The sequence below is a fragment of the Parambassis ranga genome, chromosome 12, assembly GCF_900634625.1.
Source record: "Parambassis ranga chromosome 12, fParRan2.1, whole genome shotgun sequence".
Taxonomy (NCBI): Eukaryota; Metazoa; Chordata; class Actinopteri; family Ambassidae; genus Parambassis; species Parambassis ranga.
The window spans coordinates 13,584,504-13,602,637 of record NC_041032.1 but is presented as its reverse complement, the minus strand read 5'-3'; the positions used below and the strand labels follow the sequence as shown (position 1 = coordinate 13,602,637).

The following is an 18,134-nucleotide window of genomic DNA, read 5'->3' as shown; positions in this document are numbered from 1 at the left end:
CACATAATTAACTGGGTCTGAGTTTATTGTTTTTTTTTTTAATATTTTGGAGTCCGGTGGCTCTTTTGAAGCTTTGTGTTATTCATGTTTCTTCTGTTGTTTGTGTTATCAGGCTCCCAGAAGGCTTCACCCAGCTCCTGAATCTGAGTCAGCTCTACCTGAACGATGCCTTCTTGGAGTTCTTACCAGCTAGCTTTGGCAGGTCAGCTCAGATCTGGTGGAAATTGCTTCACCAGAAAAGCTTGAGTGCACTCTGTGCAGTCAGGCTTTACTGTTCAGTGTGGAATTAAGTGTATAGACTGTGTAAAGCTGTAGTTAATGGGTTCATAACACTGACATGGCTGTGTGGCATCTGCTGTGTCTGAGCGTGGGTATAATTTTAGGATTACTAGAAATACTTACATTTCTACTTACATTAAAAGCTTACTTCTTCAAGCCAGGACTTGAAATATTGATAACTATGATGGACCTGCTGCTGATCTGTACATGTTGACAAAATATTGATTATGACATAGGCCAAGCTTATTTCTACATCATAGTGATGAAATTGATGTGATGAAGTGCTTATGGATAAAGAGGATTTCTAGTTGTCGGTGTCACTAAGCTCTTGCTTACAGTGAATCTATAGTCTTTATTAAGATATATTGGAAGCCCAGGCGGCTTTAATACATGTTTTACCTCACAACCAGACTATTGTTAGTTATTTTAGGACGTTTTATATTATTATACAACATATTTACATACATATGTCAAATTTCTCACCAGTGCTTAATATGATACAGGATTTTTTTTTTTAACTTTTTGAATTTCTGGCCACAATAGAATCACTTTGAACTTTGCACTAACACTGAAGCTAGTTTCTGATTACACAAAACGTGACGTGAGGTGTCCACTTGGGTCATCTTCCTATTTCCACTCAGTGGCACACATCCTGTGCTTTCTGTGTGTCACATAAGAAAATGGCATCACATCTTTTGTTTTGCTGGGGAAATTACATAATCATACCTACGTAGCTTTAAAAGCAAGTCCACACAAAAAACATTCCTGGAGGGTAAAAAAAAAATGTTTTTTCTTTATTCTGGTTGCAGGTTGACCAAGCTGCAGATCTTGGAGCTGAGGGAGAACCAGTTAAAGATGTTGCCAAAGTAGGTTTATTTTTTCTTTTCATACATTTTCATGAAATGTACAAAATGTTCCTTTGAATTACATCATGAAAAAAAATCGTCACAGTACTGAAGAGTCAAGAATTTGTACCCCTGCTTCCTCATCGCCGTCCTTCCTCTCACACCCTTTGCAGTGTATCGGCTGTGTCCTCCATCCTGCCTCTTTTTTTTTTTTTGCTGTTGTTTCTGTGTCTCCACACCTCTAACTGTAGTATTAAATTCCGCTGTTACATAACTTGGGCGCTTGCTGTGACAGGTTTTATAATCCTCTGCTGAGACAGTGGTAAGGGTTATTTCACCATTTGAGAAGATAAGAATGCTGCTGGGAGACCAGTGTCCCACAAATATTAGAAAGAGCTCCAGGTGATTTTTGAAGTTACTTTACTTTTGTATTTTTTTCCTCTTACACTTCAGTGGCTGTATCATTTTAATGTCCTTCCCTTTTCCGTAGCAGAGCCGCACTTCCCTACTTACCTTTTTTTGTCCTTCCTCCCTCTGGCTGGGTTTCCTTTTGCTATATCCCATTCCCTTTCTTTTTTTTGTTTTACTTTCAGAACAGAATAGAAGTATTTCAAAGATGAGGAGTTATAGTCTTATGGCATGAGGCAGGAAAGATTTCCTGTAACGCTCCTCTGTTCTTAATTCTTCACTGACTGACAGGCCAGCCGGTGTATAAAGTGCTGTGCAGCCCCGGTGCTGGAGCTCAAACGGATCCTCTTTTCTCTCAGTGTTTATGTGACAGAGGCCAGACCTGTTAAAGGCTGGAGCCCTGACAAAGAAAAGGACTAATGATCGGGAAGGTTGCCAGAGCAACACACAAGCATTTCAGAGATGTAAACAAATGTGTGCATGCACAAAGAGGCGCAGGAGAAGTCTTTTCAGGGGCTTCCATATAGAAAGCTCAGCCTCTTTCTTTTTTTTTTCTTCTTCTTCTTTTTTAATCCCACTGTAGAGCCACACAACAACGGGGCACATGCACAAACCAACTGTTTCTCTGTGTTCTTTAGAAGGCTGCTGTGTTCCTCACAACTTGGGGTCATAAGTGCTTTTTTTTCCCCTCTAGATGAGCCAGCATAGCTCAGTCTTTTCCCCCTTTCAGCTCACATGGGGGGTCTCTGGTGTTCTTGCCAACTTCGAGGAAAGAATGTGACAAAGCTGGCTAATGCTCAGTTTCATAGACATATTGCACCAAATCACCAAAGGGCTTAAATCATATTTATAATCTGTGCCGTATGTCTGACATTCTTATTTTATGAGAAGCACCTACAAAAACAGACCCTACTACTCTTTCCAGTACTAAATCTCACTCACTTGTATGTTTAAAGTAGACACAGCTCACCCCTGCAGCGTAAAAGCCGACATATCAGAGCTCATTTACATCTTAGCCATGGTTTCTGGCTGCAGAATCATTTAGCTGATCTTGTGATCCACTTTCAGGAAACCTTTTATTTCAAACCATTGTATTACAGGCTCATAGTTGATCTGTGTTTCCCAACACAGTAATAAAATTAAAAACACCTGACCACGGTGTGTTTTATAAACAGCTCAAAGGGATATCTTATAGTCTAAGATGGTAAAAAAAACAAGTGTACTGACATGTATTGTGTTTTTCCAATTTTCTGTTGCTGGTGATCAGTTATGTATAGTCAACACAGCAAGCATTTGAATAGTTCTGGTTTTTATCCATGTGTTTACAGTGTAGCAGTGCGCCTGTGACCTGAATGTGGAGAGAAAGTTCTGGAGCAAGGCTTAGGGCTAGCATACATCACATTTTCCATTATTTAAAACATATTTCGGTCATGCATGAGCACCAAAAGGTATTTATTTTCCATGTGAAACTATTTAGGTTAGAGGAAGGCGAAGGCAGAGCTTTAACACCAGTGTGGGATTTTTGGTTATAAACTAAAAATTTTCTCTGGTTTGATCTGGTCCACAATTTGAGTATTTTTCTCCTTGTGTGTCTACAGAAGCATACAGAAGCTCACGCAGCTGGAGAGGTTGGACCTGGGGAGTAATGAGTTCACTGAAGTGGTGAGTATCTGTCAGTCAGTCTGTCAAGGCCCGGGGCTCCCCACCTCCTTAGTGCAGACCTCATCATGTCCTTGCTTAATCCCATTCCTCTCCTTCTCCTTAATGTTTTAAAAGAAAGCACTATTTTGAAATGGACAAGTCATCATTTATTATCATTTCAAGCTTACCTATGTGCCTTCATCCTTAACGTCACTTAACCTCCTTTCTCCTCTCTCCTTGTGTAGCCTGAGGTGTTGGATCAGCTGACTGGAATCAAAGAATTGTGGATGGACGGGAACAAACTGACATTTTTACCAGGGGTACAATTCACAGTTATTCCTTTATTACTGCTGTGCCCTAAAACAACATCTTGAGCTTATCTTCCTTAATTTTTTTCACGTCTTGTCTGCTTAAATCTTCATCAAAATGAACTCCAGTCAGGTCACATCAGATTGTTGGTGCTCTAGAACAGAGCTGCAGTTTGGAAAGGATTCACTTGCTGACAAAAAAAGGCGCACTTATAAAAAAACAAAAGTCATTATAGTGAATGTATAATGATGTATTGATAGTCAGAATTTGTTTCATGAGATTCATTTTTCATCCAAATAACCAGCTTGTTTGTAACTGGGTCATAATTAAAGCATTGGTTCTGCTGCCAGCATTTCAACAGCATCAGCTGTAATCACGGTCTGGCCTTTTATAAGCGATGACGTCTAACAAACGCATTAACCACACCCGTTTTCTTTATGGAAAATGTAGCCTACTTTTTTATTTTAATCTCATTGTTCTACTATAATATCTTTATCTGTGCAGATGCTGGGGACACTAAAACAGCTGGTTTACCTGGACGTCTCAAAGAACAACTTGGAAATGGTGGATGAACAAATCTGCGGCTGTGAGAGTCTTCAAGACCTCCTGCTCTCCAACAATGCCCTCACACAGCTGCCTGGCTCCATCGGTGAAGATTACAGCACACACACGTCATACTTTAAGAAAAATCCCTCATGAAACACACCCTCTCTCTTTTAACTGCTGCCAATGTTGTATTTTTAATTCCAGCACTTAATGTGCATCAGCTTTCAAAATGAAAATACATCTCAGAAGAAGAAGAAGCAATAATATATTAAGTTCACACATCTGTAGATGATTTTTTTAATCCTTAAATTATACCATGGCCGTGTTTTTTTTTTTTTTTTTTTTTTCTTCCAGCCTGTGTTCTGCCTGGACACACAGACTAATGATCTTTATAATTACTTCTTCTCATTTCTTGGTCCAAACAGTCATTATTATGAGTTAAGACCAGGCTAATAAAATCAGATGAGTCCAGATGCACAGCGCTGTCAATATGAGAGTTGATTACTACTAAACCTATTACTGTATTGACGACAGTATGAATGAATCTAATTAACCGCTGTTATGGATATTCCACTTTGTGGGTGCAACAGCAAGTCAGAATCAATAACTGCCCTGAGCTGCTGTTGGCAGCTTTCTAATCCAATCACTCTTGTTTCCTGTGTTTCCATCTCCTCTGTATTTAGGCTCCCTGAAGAAACTGACCACGCTGAAAGTGGATGAAAACCAGCTGATGTACTTGCCAGACTCCATTGGAGGGTGAGCACTGCAGCAATAGCTTTATTATCATCAGAATAAACCGTGAGATCAGTGGATTATTGTGCCATTTTTATCTGCCATCCTCTGATCTCATAAAACGTCTGTCTGGATAAATCAGATATTCCCATTAAACATAATGTGCTCTGGTGCTTTATTTGTTTTGGTCTAATGCTGATGATATTGAGTAACTTAGTAATGGCCATAAATATAAGGAGGTAATGACAATAATTGAAAGTCATGGGTTTAAATCTGCCATGCTGATTTATAGAACCAGATAGGGATGGATGGGCTGGTGATAATCTTTGGATTATCTTTAGATTAAATCACCCGCAGCTTGATGTTGTTTGTAGCAGACAGGTACGCCCGACAATTGCCAGGTGCTGAAACTGGTCGCTCGACATCCCGACCTTCCATCCACTCTGAATCATTGCGGCCCAGCCCAAAGATTAGACTCCATTTAATCCCTGTATGATTTTATATATATATATTTATATATATATAATCAGTTCCACTCTGACATCCATGACAAATACTAATCTACATGAAATGACATATACAACCTGCGCTGTTCAGCATTGTTTTTGTTTATTGTTTCCAAACATCATCAATTATCCCTTATGTTCTAATGTGTCTCCTTCTGTACTTTGACACAGATTATGTGACAAAGCCTATGGTTTAGTTTAATCCCATGCAAGGATTTCAGCTTAAGCAAGCACATTTTTTTCATTTACTGAATTTATTTAGTGCACTGCTCGTGTTCTCCCTGTCAAGGGGAGGTCAGAGCCTGGGTTTGGGGGTTGATAGTTTTGCAGGTCATACATATGCAACTTCATTGTCCAGAAATTCTTAGCTTAAAAGTGTTGCATCCCCCCCTATCTGTACCAATGTTGATCTTACTACTTGTCAATATGCAGGTTTAAGCCCAATACTGTAAATGTGTAAACGAGCTGAGTAACAAAAGAAACAACAAGGAGGCCCGGGAGCATGTGAAGATTTGCAGAAATTGCATGCACGCACACACACAGTAGAGGTGCACTGTGTGTCAGCATTGTTGTCATGTTTTTGTAACTCCTAATCTGAGCTGCAGCTGATGAAAATCGGTGATTACTACAAAGTGCTTTGACCTGGCAATGCACGCCCTTTCGTACCCTCGAGCACTGTTGACTAAAGTCACATGATTAAATCTTTCCAGGAAAGCAAGAAAAAAGACGAGAATGCATACCTAACCTGCCATAAATTAGGTCAATCTCCCTGCTTCTTTAGGTTGACATCCATAGATGAGTTGGACTGCAGCTTCAATGAGATCGAAGCCTTGCCCTCTTCCATTGGCCAGTGCGTCAACATTCGCACCTTCGCTGCGGATCACAACTTCCTTACCCAGCTTCCCCCTGAGGTGAGTGCATGCAGCTCATTAGTATATATATAAAAATATCTGTCAGTCAGCTCGAGCCTGGTTGGCTGACGACTACGTCCTTGGGTTTGTTTCCCTTGCAGATGGGCAGCTGGAAGAATGCGACTGTGCTGTTTCTACATTCCAACAAGCTGGAGTCTTTGCCAGAGGAGATGGGTGACATGCAGAGGCTCAAAGTCATCAATCTCAGCAACAACAAGTAAGTCTGAGCCGACATTGATCACACCTTGAAGAAATGCATTGGATTTAGTGATTTTTATGGTCTTTCTGTTCTAACACAGGTTAAAGAATCTTCCCTACAGTTTCACTAAACTGAGTGAGATGACTGCAATGTGGCTCTCTGAAAATCAGGTGAGAGCAAACATTGTGAATAAAGTATAAGATGCTGGGTTCACAGTGCTGACTGCAATGGCAGCACGTACGTGACTCACAGTAAATATTCATCTGTAAATGAAGAAGCTAGGCCAAGTAGCTTACAGGAAAACACGTCTAAAATGCAGTAAACCACTTCCAGGACATTCGATCTAAATGTGCCAAATGGCAAATGAGGGTCAGACTTGGTGATACCCTAAACTCCCTGCCGTTAAAATGGATACTGATGAATGTCGGAAAATGTTAGCCTTACCTTAATTCTTGTTTAAGGAGACAGGAGAGTATGTGTGAAAATAAATCAGAGATCAGTGTCACCTGCCAGGCTGTGGTGCTTGAAATATGTATATAATATGAAATAATGTCTTCCTGTAAAGGCATCATTCAATGATGAAAATGTTTCCATCTGGTCAGCTCACATGTAAGGAAGTGGCTAGAAATCCCACTTTATCATAGCAATGAGGTATTTTTGTGCTAAAGAGTGCTTTAACTACTCATATCAAGCTGAGCAGAGGTGTTTAAGTATGCAAAGGCAAAGAACGGTTGGAGAAGGAGCTGCGGGACTATTCTGATTCAGTGTGTTTGCTTTGTCCAACTTATAAATATTTCTAAATTAAAGTCTGACACTCATCTCTCATTCTGAAATCAATTATTCATGCCTCCTCTTCCTTCTCCTTGGCTGGGCTATTCTAAGCCTTTGCTGAAATGCCTTGACAAATTGTCCCTGGGAAACTGCAGCTGTTTGAGAATGCAGCAAAAAAAAAAAGTGTAGAATCAGCCGTAGAGCTCCTGTCTGTGCTGCCCTGCCCTCAACTTTTATTTCATAGAAAAATTTTCCACCATCACTCTCCCTTGATACAGCACAGACAGGGACATCAGCACTGAGACAAAAATCCAGTCAGGCAGGTGCGACAGCGTCGACGGGGGCCTCGGGGACATTAGAGCAGTGTCATCTTAAAATGGGTGACAGGAAGAGGCACCCAGACGTGTCAGTCGAAGCAGTTTAGAAGGTTCAAATAAGATGCAGAATTTGGGGAAGACACATTTGATTCACCACCAAATGGGGATGTGCTGACCAGTTTTGCGGCTTTTCTTTACTACAGTGATGCAGCCCAGCTCACACTGTAGTCCGGGATGCTCTTTGAGCATTGGGTGCCTTAACAAAGGACTGTTGATTGCTGATAGCACACTCAAACCTACTTTGTGTCCCACAGTCAAAGCCCCTGATCCCTCTCCAAAAGGAGGAGGATCCGGAGACTCACAAAACCATGCTGACCAACTACATGTTCCCCCAGCAAACCAGAAGTGAGGACTGTGAGTACTTTGCTTTGTTTATCTTTAATATTCTGTCATGCATCAACACTTTCACTCCTCGCTTCATAGCAGCAGGGCTGGATATCAAGCTTGTTCATCTATCTCATTTTAAATTTAGAGAGTTTTTGATTGACGTTTTCAGGTCTCTACCATGACTCCGACTTCCAACTTTATTTTCACCCCCTTATAGGTGACCTACAAGGATAATTGCATATTTTATAAGAGACCTTGTTACTTGAGACTGAGGATACAGCAGAAACTCTAGTCACCATCGTCTTGTCAAGCATCTGTTTGTTTGGTTTCCTATTACACCAGACAGCTTGCACTGACCCTGTTGCATCTCAGCTTTAGAGTAATTAGTGGTTCAAGGTCTATGTGCTGGAACTACTGAAATGTCCGCAACGCTGATTTTGGCGTTGCCTCCAGAAAAATTCCACTATATTCTGTTCTATTAACTACATGATGGCACGTCATTTCATCATCATCATTTCCTGGGAAGCTGGAATTTGTCATGACCTGACTGCATCTATTATGTTTTACAATTTGTTGGTACGGGGAGGACACAACTTGTGACTCATGTTAAACGCTGTGCAGTCACACTCTGGTATGGTTCTTGATGTGATACAATTCTCAGCTGATGTCTGATACTCAACCTTTTCACAGCTTCTGCATGCAAGTGTGCACTGTGTGTACAAGAAGTACTTGTGTCGTGCTCAATCAGGGGTGACACAGGAAACCACACAGACGGATACACACCTTTACTTGCGAATGACACCTTGAATTTGTCTGTATGTGTTAAACTTTCACATAGACTGTTGCATTAAACAGAAGCACAGTGTTCAGTTTGTTAGGATGTGATCATAGGAAAAGGAATCCATCTGAAATTCATTGTTGTTTTGGAGTTTAAGGAGTTAAGCCCTCATTTTCAAGTTCTCCTCTAAAGCTGCTCTTGTTCATGGTGTACCCTGCGCTGTCCTTGCGCCACCTTGTGGTTGAATTCAGGCATTTATGAGCTGCACAAAGAGGGTGATCACTTTAAAAGCTTAATTACACAAAAAACAATTAATAAATAATCCGCTGTCTGGCTTCTGTTTTTTTTTCCCTAGACATTCCCAACTCTGATTCCGAGAGCTTCAATCCTGCTCTTTGGGAGGAACAACGCAAGCACCGAGCTCAGGTGGCCTTTGAGTGCGATGAGGATAAGGATGAGAGAGAGACACCCCCAAGGGTTAGTGCCTCACATTTATTCACATATTTAGAAAAGGGGAAAAACAATTTTTGTCTTTTCATATCATCGATTCTGCACTTTATTGGAGTTTTTTTTAATCTACAATCTCTAATTTTGCAGTAAAAGTAAAAGAAGGATAGTTATCTAGTTGACTGTGCTTTTTTTATATGTGCTTCTTCAGGAGGGAAACCTAAAGCGCTACCCTACACCGTACCCAGATGAGCTGAAGAACATGGTGAAGACGGCCCAGTCTGTCGCTCATAGGCTGAAGGAGGACGAGTCCAGCGACGAGTCAGGGAAAGAGGCAAAACCAGTGGAGCGGAACCACATCGGAGTGCAGGACGTGGGCGTTAAGGTCAGCTTTTTTCTAGACCAAGATCTCAGACAGAGACTTTCATTTCCTGTGTCTTTTTGCTAAATTCACAATTTAGTTCCCCTTTTTGTATGTGAAAGTGCATTTTTTTTAATACATAATAATTTTTGTTTTTTTGTGCAGGTGATAGAGGCACCCTGTCCCAATGGTGTGGCTGCAGACAGAGAGCCCCATGGCTCTATCCAAAATCCCGCTGCACCTGAGTCCAAAGACACTTCAGAGTCTTACAGCTCCCAGAAAATCCCTCTCAAATCCTCAGAGGGCTTTATGATGAACCACGAGGACACACTGGAGGTAGTGAAAACATGAAGGACACAAAGAAGGGCACAATTAGGTGTGAGAAAGCTTTAATAGAAGTGTTATTTATGTAAACAGGATTCTGAAGAGCTGTCGGATGAAGAAGAGGAGATGAAAATAGCAGAGCTGAGACCTCCTCTCATAGAGATTTCCATCAACCAGCCTAAAGTGGTGACTTTAAGTAAAGATAAAAAAGGTACTTTTTAATGTGAATCATTCATAAACCAAAGCATGAGGACAGAGTCCGCTCATGTTGATTTGTTTGTGTTTACAGATGATGGGAAAGATGCGGACTCTTTGCTGGATGACACCGTCGCCAACAGCAACCAGAACAACAGTAACTGTTCATCACCATCACGCATGTCGGACTCTGTGTCCCTGACCACTGACAGCAGTCAGGACAACTCTCTGTGCACGCCTGAGAGAGAGGCGAAGGTGCCTTTCTTACCAAAAAGCCGGTCAGTACAATTAGAAAAAAAAATTAAACCTACTGCTGTGACAAAATCTGACACTGATTTTTTCTATTAATGTCATTGTTACAGGCACGAGGATGAGAACATGAATCAGCCTAAAGAGACAAGCCCGCTGCTCCATAATGGGAACGGCTCTGAGACGTCTCTTCAAGCGTTCTTGAAAACTCAGCAGACGCCACCGGAGAAACTGGGCGACTACGACCTCTCCATGGAAGCCAGGCTGGCCTTGATAGAGAAGGGAATAAACAACGGCATGGGAGACCCCTACAGCAAGTTGGACCAGATCAATATGAATATGACCAAACTGCCAACCGACAACATGGTGCAGCTGGACGATTTAGGAAAAACTAAGAATGGCTCTTTAGAGCAGGAGGACTCAAACAGCATGCACGGCTACGGCAATGATAATGTGGATCATTTGCAGAATGGAAATCAGCAGGCCAGTGACTGCATCAACAGCCTGGGAAACAAAAGTCAGGCGATGAGAGTACAGACATCTGCTGTGCATGTGGCCTCGACAGGCGTAACAGCCAGCAGTGACATGTCACTGTCTCGCAGCACAGAGGAGCTGTCGCCAGAGAAAAGGTGCCATCCCCCGCAGGTGATGAAGTCTCACAGCATCAGCAACATCGAAGCAGGGGGCATGCAGCTGTACTCATTTGATGGGGATGATGATGATTCCTATGAGTCAGCGGTGATGACTCGAATGGCAGGGGCTGGCCCAGGGCCAGGAACTCAGGGCCAGAGCATAGTCAGGAGCAAGTCGGCCGGTCAGTTACTCAATGATCAGGCTCTCCTGGTCTACCCTGGTTCCTCTGCGTCTTCTTCAGACCTGCTCTCCTCTTCTAAGCCTCCCGTCAGCACCAGTAGGTATCCAGTCTCCTCCAGCATGGTCATGGGAATCTCTGCCCCTCAGTACAACATACAGTACACAAGCAGTGCCATGCCTAAAGAGGGCGTCTGGGCCCAGAGGATGCCCATGGCTCCAGAGCACCAAGGCTACCTCCCTCCTCCTCCTCCTCACTCATTAGCCAACACCAATTACTCAAACCGCAATCAAGCACCTCCGTACCCTCTGCAGCCTCAGCAGAGGGGGCCTCCCATGGCTCCCAAGCCCTCTGGGGGGGACATGTGGGCTAAGGAGAGACTTAATTCTTCCGGGAGCCAGCCAAGATGCAGCTCTCTGCAAAGGCAAAGCAGCACCGCCTCTACAGCCTCCATGGCCTCCATGGGCGACTCAAGGCGCATGCAGCTGCCCGAGGGGGAATACATGACGTACAGGGACATTCACACCCTCGCCAGGGGGCCACTGGCTATGAGCCAGGCCGTACAGAGGCCCCTCTCAGCTCGCACTTACAGCATCGATGTACCCGGAGCTTCCAGGCCCCTCAGCAGCAGACGACAGCCCCACGAGCTTCCAGAAAGGACCATGTCTGTCAGTGACTTCAACTACCAGCACAGCAGCCCCAGCAAGAGGCCCAACACCAGGGTGAAGTCTGAGCACTCGCTGCTGGACGGGCCAGCACCTATGTCAGGAGTGGGTGTGGGAGGAGGAAGGGTTCCGGCAGACTGGAGAGACCAGGTGATGCGCCACATCGAGGCCAAGAAGATGGAAAAGGTAAAAAGCACTTTTTTTGGGCTATAGTTTCCAAATCTTACACTGTCTGTGCTGCTTTTGTTTTGTTCATGGTTGAATTCCTTCTGTAGAATCAGGTCTATGTCTGCAGTTGTTACATTAACAGAGTTAAAAAGTGCAAGCCAGTATTTATCGTCTCTTTGTTTAGCAACTTTTTAGATTGGTTCACTCAAATATCTGAGTATCGGACTGTGCATGTGGCTTTGTTCTATTTGTCCTGGTTTTGAGAGCAACCTCTGTGGGGTATCTGGTGACAGCCACAAACAATGAAGAAACTTGTGCCAATAGCATTTATTTATTATGTGAGTGGAAAAAAGAGCAATAAGTCTGCGTTGTCACCCTTTCACAGAAATTAGCACGTGTGCTATATTTGTTTTAAATGCAGTTGAGGTGAACCCATTAGTGGGCTGTTTGTCCAGTGTGAAATGGTCTGAGGCATTTTGTTGCTTTGTCATAACACCGAAATGAGAGAGCAGGCATAGTGGAAGATATGTTAGGCACACTGAGGCACACCACAGGAAACGAGCCTGCATTAGTGGCTTTTTATTTGGTCTTGTATGAACCAGGAAAGCTGACAGAAACGAGGGGTCTTTCATAGCATAATTACAGTGACATTTTTGTGTAAAAGGGTCACAGGTGTGTTTGTTTTTGCTGTTGGGTGCGGACACCTGTAATGTCAGAATAGGAATAAAACATTTTACCAACTTGGAACCACATTGGAAACAGCTTTCAGAGCATGTCCCTTCAGTGGGCTGCCTCAAAACCTGTGCAAATAAAACCAAAGCTCGTCTCCTAAGGATGTTTGTGTGAATCAATCCATTCATTCTGCTGAAGCATACTAACCCATCTATGTGCAACTATATCTGTGTCTCACTGCATGTTTGTCTTTTTGTTATGTTTTTTTTATGTCATCACTCATTTGGTGGATTGCATGGCCACCGCTGACTTATCGGTTGGTGCCACTTGTTTGGTGTCGCCAGAACATGCTGTCTCGCTCCTATAATTCCAATAACTCTCCGCTGAGCTGGTCTAACTATGGAAGCTGTAGGGATATGCATGCCAGCCAAGGGTCCCTGGTTTTTAGCGGCAGGGACGGACAGCCCTACGGAGCTCTGGGCTTCTGTGTGAGTACCGGTACTGTGAACTTGTAGCTAGCCTCTGCAGCCCTTACTTATGACGGGGGCCTGCTAGTTTCACATCCTTTTAGAAGATGAGGAAATGCCTGTTTCCTTCTCTTCCCGATGTTGAGAAGTGATCACAGACTCCCAGAATCCATCTTTCACTTGTCCTTTTATAGACAAATGAAAGTATAATGCCTCTCAACATCTAATTTCTCACGCCCACAAACCCTGAACTCAGAGATAATTGGTGGTGTTTGTTTCTCCTAATAGTTTTATTGACAGTAGAGCCGTTTAAAAGGGGTCTTCTTCCCTGTTTTGGTCTTAGTGACAACAGATGTTGCTAATTTATTTCCTTATAAATTTATTGTGCTACATTTAAGCAAAAACTACCTCAAAAAATCTGCATTCCGCACGGTACAGAAGAACCCCTTTTGAACCTGCCAGGCTCTTTATCATCCTAATCATTCTGCCTGTGTGCGTTATCTCCGTCCACTCCAATCATCCTGTGATTGTAATGCATCTCAGAAAACCGTACTTCTCTTCTCCTTTAACTGCTCATTTGTCATCTCCACTCCACCTCTTGATCACTTCAGAATCACTTCATAACCTCCCACTTTGCGCGTGGGGGTGAAAACTGTGTTTTTTAAAGGTAAGTTTGATGTAAGTGTGTCTGAATGATTTAGAAAATGGATGTTTGTAGAGGGGGGAGTGTGCTGTGTAACCCCTTCCCTGCTCAACATTGATGATTTACTTTATCTTAGAATTACATGCTGCTTAGCAGAGCTTAATCTCTGACATTTTCATCATCCTAATTTGATGAATCAACACCTCGCTGCCTAATGTCATTAGCAGACATGCTCCCTCTTAATGAAAAGTGACTGCAGTGTTTTTTTTAATCGTCGCCATCTTCTCTTTTTAGGATGATGTTTTTGGTTCCCAAGGGCAGCAAAGCTACACCATGGACCCCCACAGAAAAGTAGGTTAAACACATGCACACACCGCAGCCACCATGTTTAGTCTTTAAGTGAGGAAAATCCTCCTGAGCCTGCTTTCGTTTTGTTTCCCAGGTGCCTTTGATGAATGGTCAGATGGGCCCTTCTGTTCGTCCTCAGATGAGCCAGGGCTCCATGGCTCGTCACCCTTCCAGAGAGCAACTCATCGACTACCTGATGCTCAAAGTTTCCCAGCAGCCACAGGCGCCGCCACCACGTGTTTCACACGACACTCTGCAGCAAGAGGTGAAGAATCGTATTGAAATTTGAGTGTTAAGTTTCTTTCTTGGTGAAAGCTTTGCAATGTAATGGATGTTTAGAAACACACAATAATCCCAGATAATTCAGCTGAAATGACTCTATATGAGCCTTTGAATCTGATTTTTGTCCATTTTTCAGAATCTAAAGAGCTAGCTTAATTTAAGGAACCCCTGCTGTGATTTTCCTGTTCATGTAGGAAACAATGGTGAACAACTTTGAGCATAAATTTCTGATGAAAGTATGTGGGTGTGTTTCAGATCCGTGTGAAAGTGGAGAAGAATCCAGAGCTGGGTTTCAGTATATCTGGAGGCATGGCAGGCCGGGGAAACCCCTTCCGTCCTGATGACAATGTAAATTCACAATCTGGCACTTTTTACTAAAAACACACACACGCTTCGTGAATGATGTGCAAATTTGTTTATATTCTCACATAATTTCAGGGTATTTTTGTGACAAGGGTTCAACCTGAAGGGCCGGCATCCAAGATTCTCCAGCCTGGAGATAAAATCATCCAGGTATTCTGCTGACTGTACAAGTATTTATCAAGTTAAAGTCGACAGTATTTAAACCGATAATCGCCCCTTTTTTTCACAGGCAAACGGATACAGCTTTGTGAATATCGATCACGGGAATGCAGTGTCCCTCCTGAAGACTTTTCCAACCACTGTGGATATGATTATCATACGAGAAATGCAAGCGTAGACTCAACTGACCTCCCAACAGAGTGTGTGTGTGCGCTGGTGTGTGTGTTTTTGGGGGCACACGAGAGAACAATTTGTGTTGACTCATATTTTTATACCCAGAAGAGACTGACCTGTCGGGACTATTTATAGTAGTAGAGATCTCCAGAGATTTAAATGGGGGAAACCACTGAATGTAGTGGATAAAAGTGAGACGGCGAACATCTGCAAACATGTCCTCAAAAGGCCATCACTGTGGTATATATATATTTTTATACAGAAGATGCTTTGATGCAAATACTTACTGTGGTCTCTGTACAGATCATCTTTTCTTCTTCTTTATTTTTTCTTTTTTTTATCAAACCCATCAGTCATGAGATCTGGCACATAGACGTGAATCTGACCACTAGGGGGCAGGGCTCCCCTTCTTTCAGTCATCCAGTTTGCCTTTTTTTTTTTTTTTTGTCTTTTAATTTAAAATGGTGAAACAGCCAGCTGTGTGATCTTATCCAGGAGGACAGTGTAACGTGTTTGTCATGTGGAGATGAATGTAGATCAAGGAGGTGTGTTTTTTTTCTCCTTCTGGGAGAGTTGAAGAGGAAATCATCCACCCCCTGCTTCCATTAAGCTGTGAACATCCTCCAGCGTACAGACACTTCTGCCCTCTTTTCATCCCGTCACTCCCAACCGCTGCACATACACACCTCTGCTGCGTGTGTGAGCAAATGATCACAGTTTCTGAGATGATGAAGAAATGCACTCTGCATGTGGTAATGTGATTAGACAGGACAACGAATGGAAAATCGCACGTTGGAGTCGGGACGTTGTGTGTGTTCGCTCGGCCTTAATCTGTTTTTAAGTTCATCATTTTAGAAAACATACATATTTGGTTGTAGGCCGATTGTTACAGGGAAGGATCGGAGCCAGAGACAGGCTAGACGTTTCCCTATTTTTAGTCTTTATGCTAAGCTAAGCTAAGCTAGGCTAATATGTATACAGAGAGGAGAAGTCCCGCCTCTTACGGTCGGAACTTGATTTGGGAAAAACTGGTCGATGGCCACAAATTACATATGTTTATCAATTTAAAAGATCATTTTAGAAGAACGTTGGTATTTGTCCTAAAAATCTGGACAAAAGTCAACATATTTTAAACCTTTTTAGATGTGATTATGCCTATTAGCTCTTACAGAGATAGCAATCTGTCAGAGTAGTTGGCAAGGAACAAGAAGCAATATGAGATTCAGATCATCCATCAACCTTCAGAGTCATTTTTACATTATTAAACATGTGTAGTTTAAGCCACTGATGGTCATCGTCGCTCATACATCTTTTGTCCTTTGTGGGGCTTCTCCTCTCTCCTTCCCAAAATATCAAAGTATTCTGAGCAGAGCAAGATGTGGCTAGTTAACCAAAGCAAGTGTGGAAATGTACAGAAAGTTTAAACAAAAAAAAAAAAACAGAAGACAGCATGAGGAAGATGTTTGAACAGGGTCGGTGTTTTAATTTTTATTTTTAAGGGCTTCATCTTTCAGCCACAGGTGAGACGAGTGGGTTTCAACATCTTTTTTTTTCCTTCTACTTGGGAGAAGACCACAGGTTGCCTTTTTGTGTCTGTATCATGCTTTTTTTTCATCACTTTGAGGCAGCCATCTTTGATTTTTTTCCTCTTAGCTGTACAGAGAATAGAGTCGGAGGAGGGGGGGGGGGGCTGACATGAACTGTCAAGTGCCATAGACCTTGAACTGTTTGAACAGAGGAGGTGGGGGAACCCAAGCAATACTCACATATTCACAACCATTCACGAGAACACACACTCACACAGGCTTCGAAGCAATATTTAAAGCCTTTATTTTCTGTCATCATTTTTAAAACAAACCTTTTAGTGATTTTACATGATTTTTTATATTGTGGGGGGAAAAAAATCTGTTTTTGTAATAAAACTGCACAGGAGATATGTAAATGGTAGTGCTAACAAAAAAGAAAAAGAAATCTCTGCATTGTGTTAAAAGTGTGTGTCACTCTGCCTGAGACGTTTTAACTGTCTGTAGCGTAGAATATCATAACAAGCGATGATTCACTCAGCCTGTTCGTATTCATTCAGTGAGACGTGTTTCCAAAAGAAGCGGAAATGATTATATCCACACGCCCCTCGCAGTTTAGCGGTGACCACTGAATTGTTTGTATGATGCGTATTTTTTTCTGCAGTGTTCAGACAAACAGCATTCCCTCAATTTGTCGACGGTAGATCGTGTCGTCTGCTGTTCTCTACTTGTAGACGTTTTGACTCACACTCGTGGCACTGATGAACCAAAACATTAAAAGACACTGTGGTAAATTTGTATCCCTTTAATAATTACAATACTGTTTTAAAGGTAGCTATTCTAAATGAAGCTGTACCATCTAGTTTTTAAATTGTAATCACAAACGACAACATGAATTTTTCACACTATTTTACACATAAAATTGTTGATTATGTTTGTGTTCGTTTTCTTGGTGATGATTTTGTTTTTTTAGTGGGAATGATTTCTTGGGTAATGGTCACTTTATAGTCATGGCAACAACAACAAAAAAAATGTCTGACATTGTAGACAATCTAGGGAGATAAAACATGTTTTCACTCTTGCGTCGTTCATGTCAGTTTGTTTCTGATGCTCCCATGTTCTTATTTATTTAGCAGTCATCTGTGGATTTTTTTTAGTTATTACTAATCAAATTGTAAATACTCTTAAAAAAAAAAAAAGTTTGAGAAAAGAGTTGAAAATGGCATTAGTGACTTGCGATTGTACAACCAGCAATAAATTGCGATGCAGAGGCACCTGTTTTAATGTATAGCTAGTATTTCTAAGGTTTCTCTGGAAACAGTCACAGTGAGATGATGATGATGATGATGGTGGTTGATATGCATTTGTCCAACATTCCAGATTTTGTACATAATTACTTGTTTCTGAAGTAACCTGTGGAAAATAAACTAATGCTGTTTAACATGGAATTTTCTTTTCATTTAGTTTCACTAGAGTGATCAGCCAGGGCACTTAAAGGGGGACAAAAGACAAATGCGGAACTGAAACACAATGAAAACACAAAGTCTGGAATATATGTGAATCGATATGGATTAGAGCCTCTGTTAAAAAATAAAATGTAAAATAATTTAGATTTTATTTGTGAAAATAAGTAAATTAAATGTTACAATGTCCA

At 42.0% G+C, this 18,134-nt stretch overlaps 1 protein-coding gene across 4 annotated transcripts in view; it reads left to right on the top strand.

Moving 5' to 3' along the window:
• Positions 1-17,928, top strand: part of erbin (erbb2 interacting protein) — a 37,903-nt gene extending 19,975 nt beyond the window's left edge. For 2 of the 4 annotated variants that reach the window (XM_028417379.1, XM_028417378.1), the window contains 22 exons: positions 113-202; positions 1,089-1,145; positions 3,131-3,194; positions 3,419-3,493; positions 3,987-4,131; positions 4,712-4,784; positions 6,048-6,177; positions 6,279-6,394; positions 6,477-6,546; positions 7,779-7,878; positions 8,985-9,106; positions 9,288-9,461; positions 9,603-9,773; positions 9,855-9,972; positions 10,051-10,234; positions 10,319-11,867; positions 12,866-13,009; positions 13,926-13,982; positions 14,074-14,244; positions 14,517-14,609; positions 14,700-14,774; positions 14,854-17,928. In XM_028417379.1, coding sequence (XP_028273180.1) covers positions 113-202; positions 1,089-1,145; positions 3,131-3,194; positions 3,419-3,493; positions 3,987-4,131; positions 4,712-4,784; positions 6,048-6,177; positions 6,279-6,394; positions 6,477-6,546; positions 7,779-7,878; positions 8,985-9,106; positions 9,288-9,461; positions 9,603-9,773; positions 9,855-9,972; positions 10,051-10,234; positions 10,319-11,867; positions 12,866-13,009; positions 13,926-13,982; positions 14,074-14,244; positions 14,517-14,609; positions 14,700-14,774; positions 14,854-14,961 — 3,886 coding nt within the window. In that variant the 3' untranslated portion in view covers positions 14,962-17,928. The remainder of the gene's footprint in view (positions 1-112; positions 203-1,088; positions 1,146-3,130; positions 3,195-3,418; positions 3,494-3,986; positions 4,132-4,711; positions 4,785-6,047; positions 6,178-6,278; positions 6,395-6,476; positions 6,547-7,778; positions 7,879-8,984; positions 9,107-9,287; positions 9,462-9,602; positions 9,774-9,854; positions 9,973-10,050; positions 10,235-10,318; positions 11,868-12,865; positions 13,010-13,925; positions 13,983-14,073; positions 14,245-14,516; positions 14,610-14,699; positions 14,775-14,853) is intronic. The other 2 variants (XM_028417380.1, XM_028417381.1) reach the window with 2 other exon arrangements.
• The last annotated feature ends 206 nt before the right edge of the window (positions 17,929-18,134 follow it).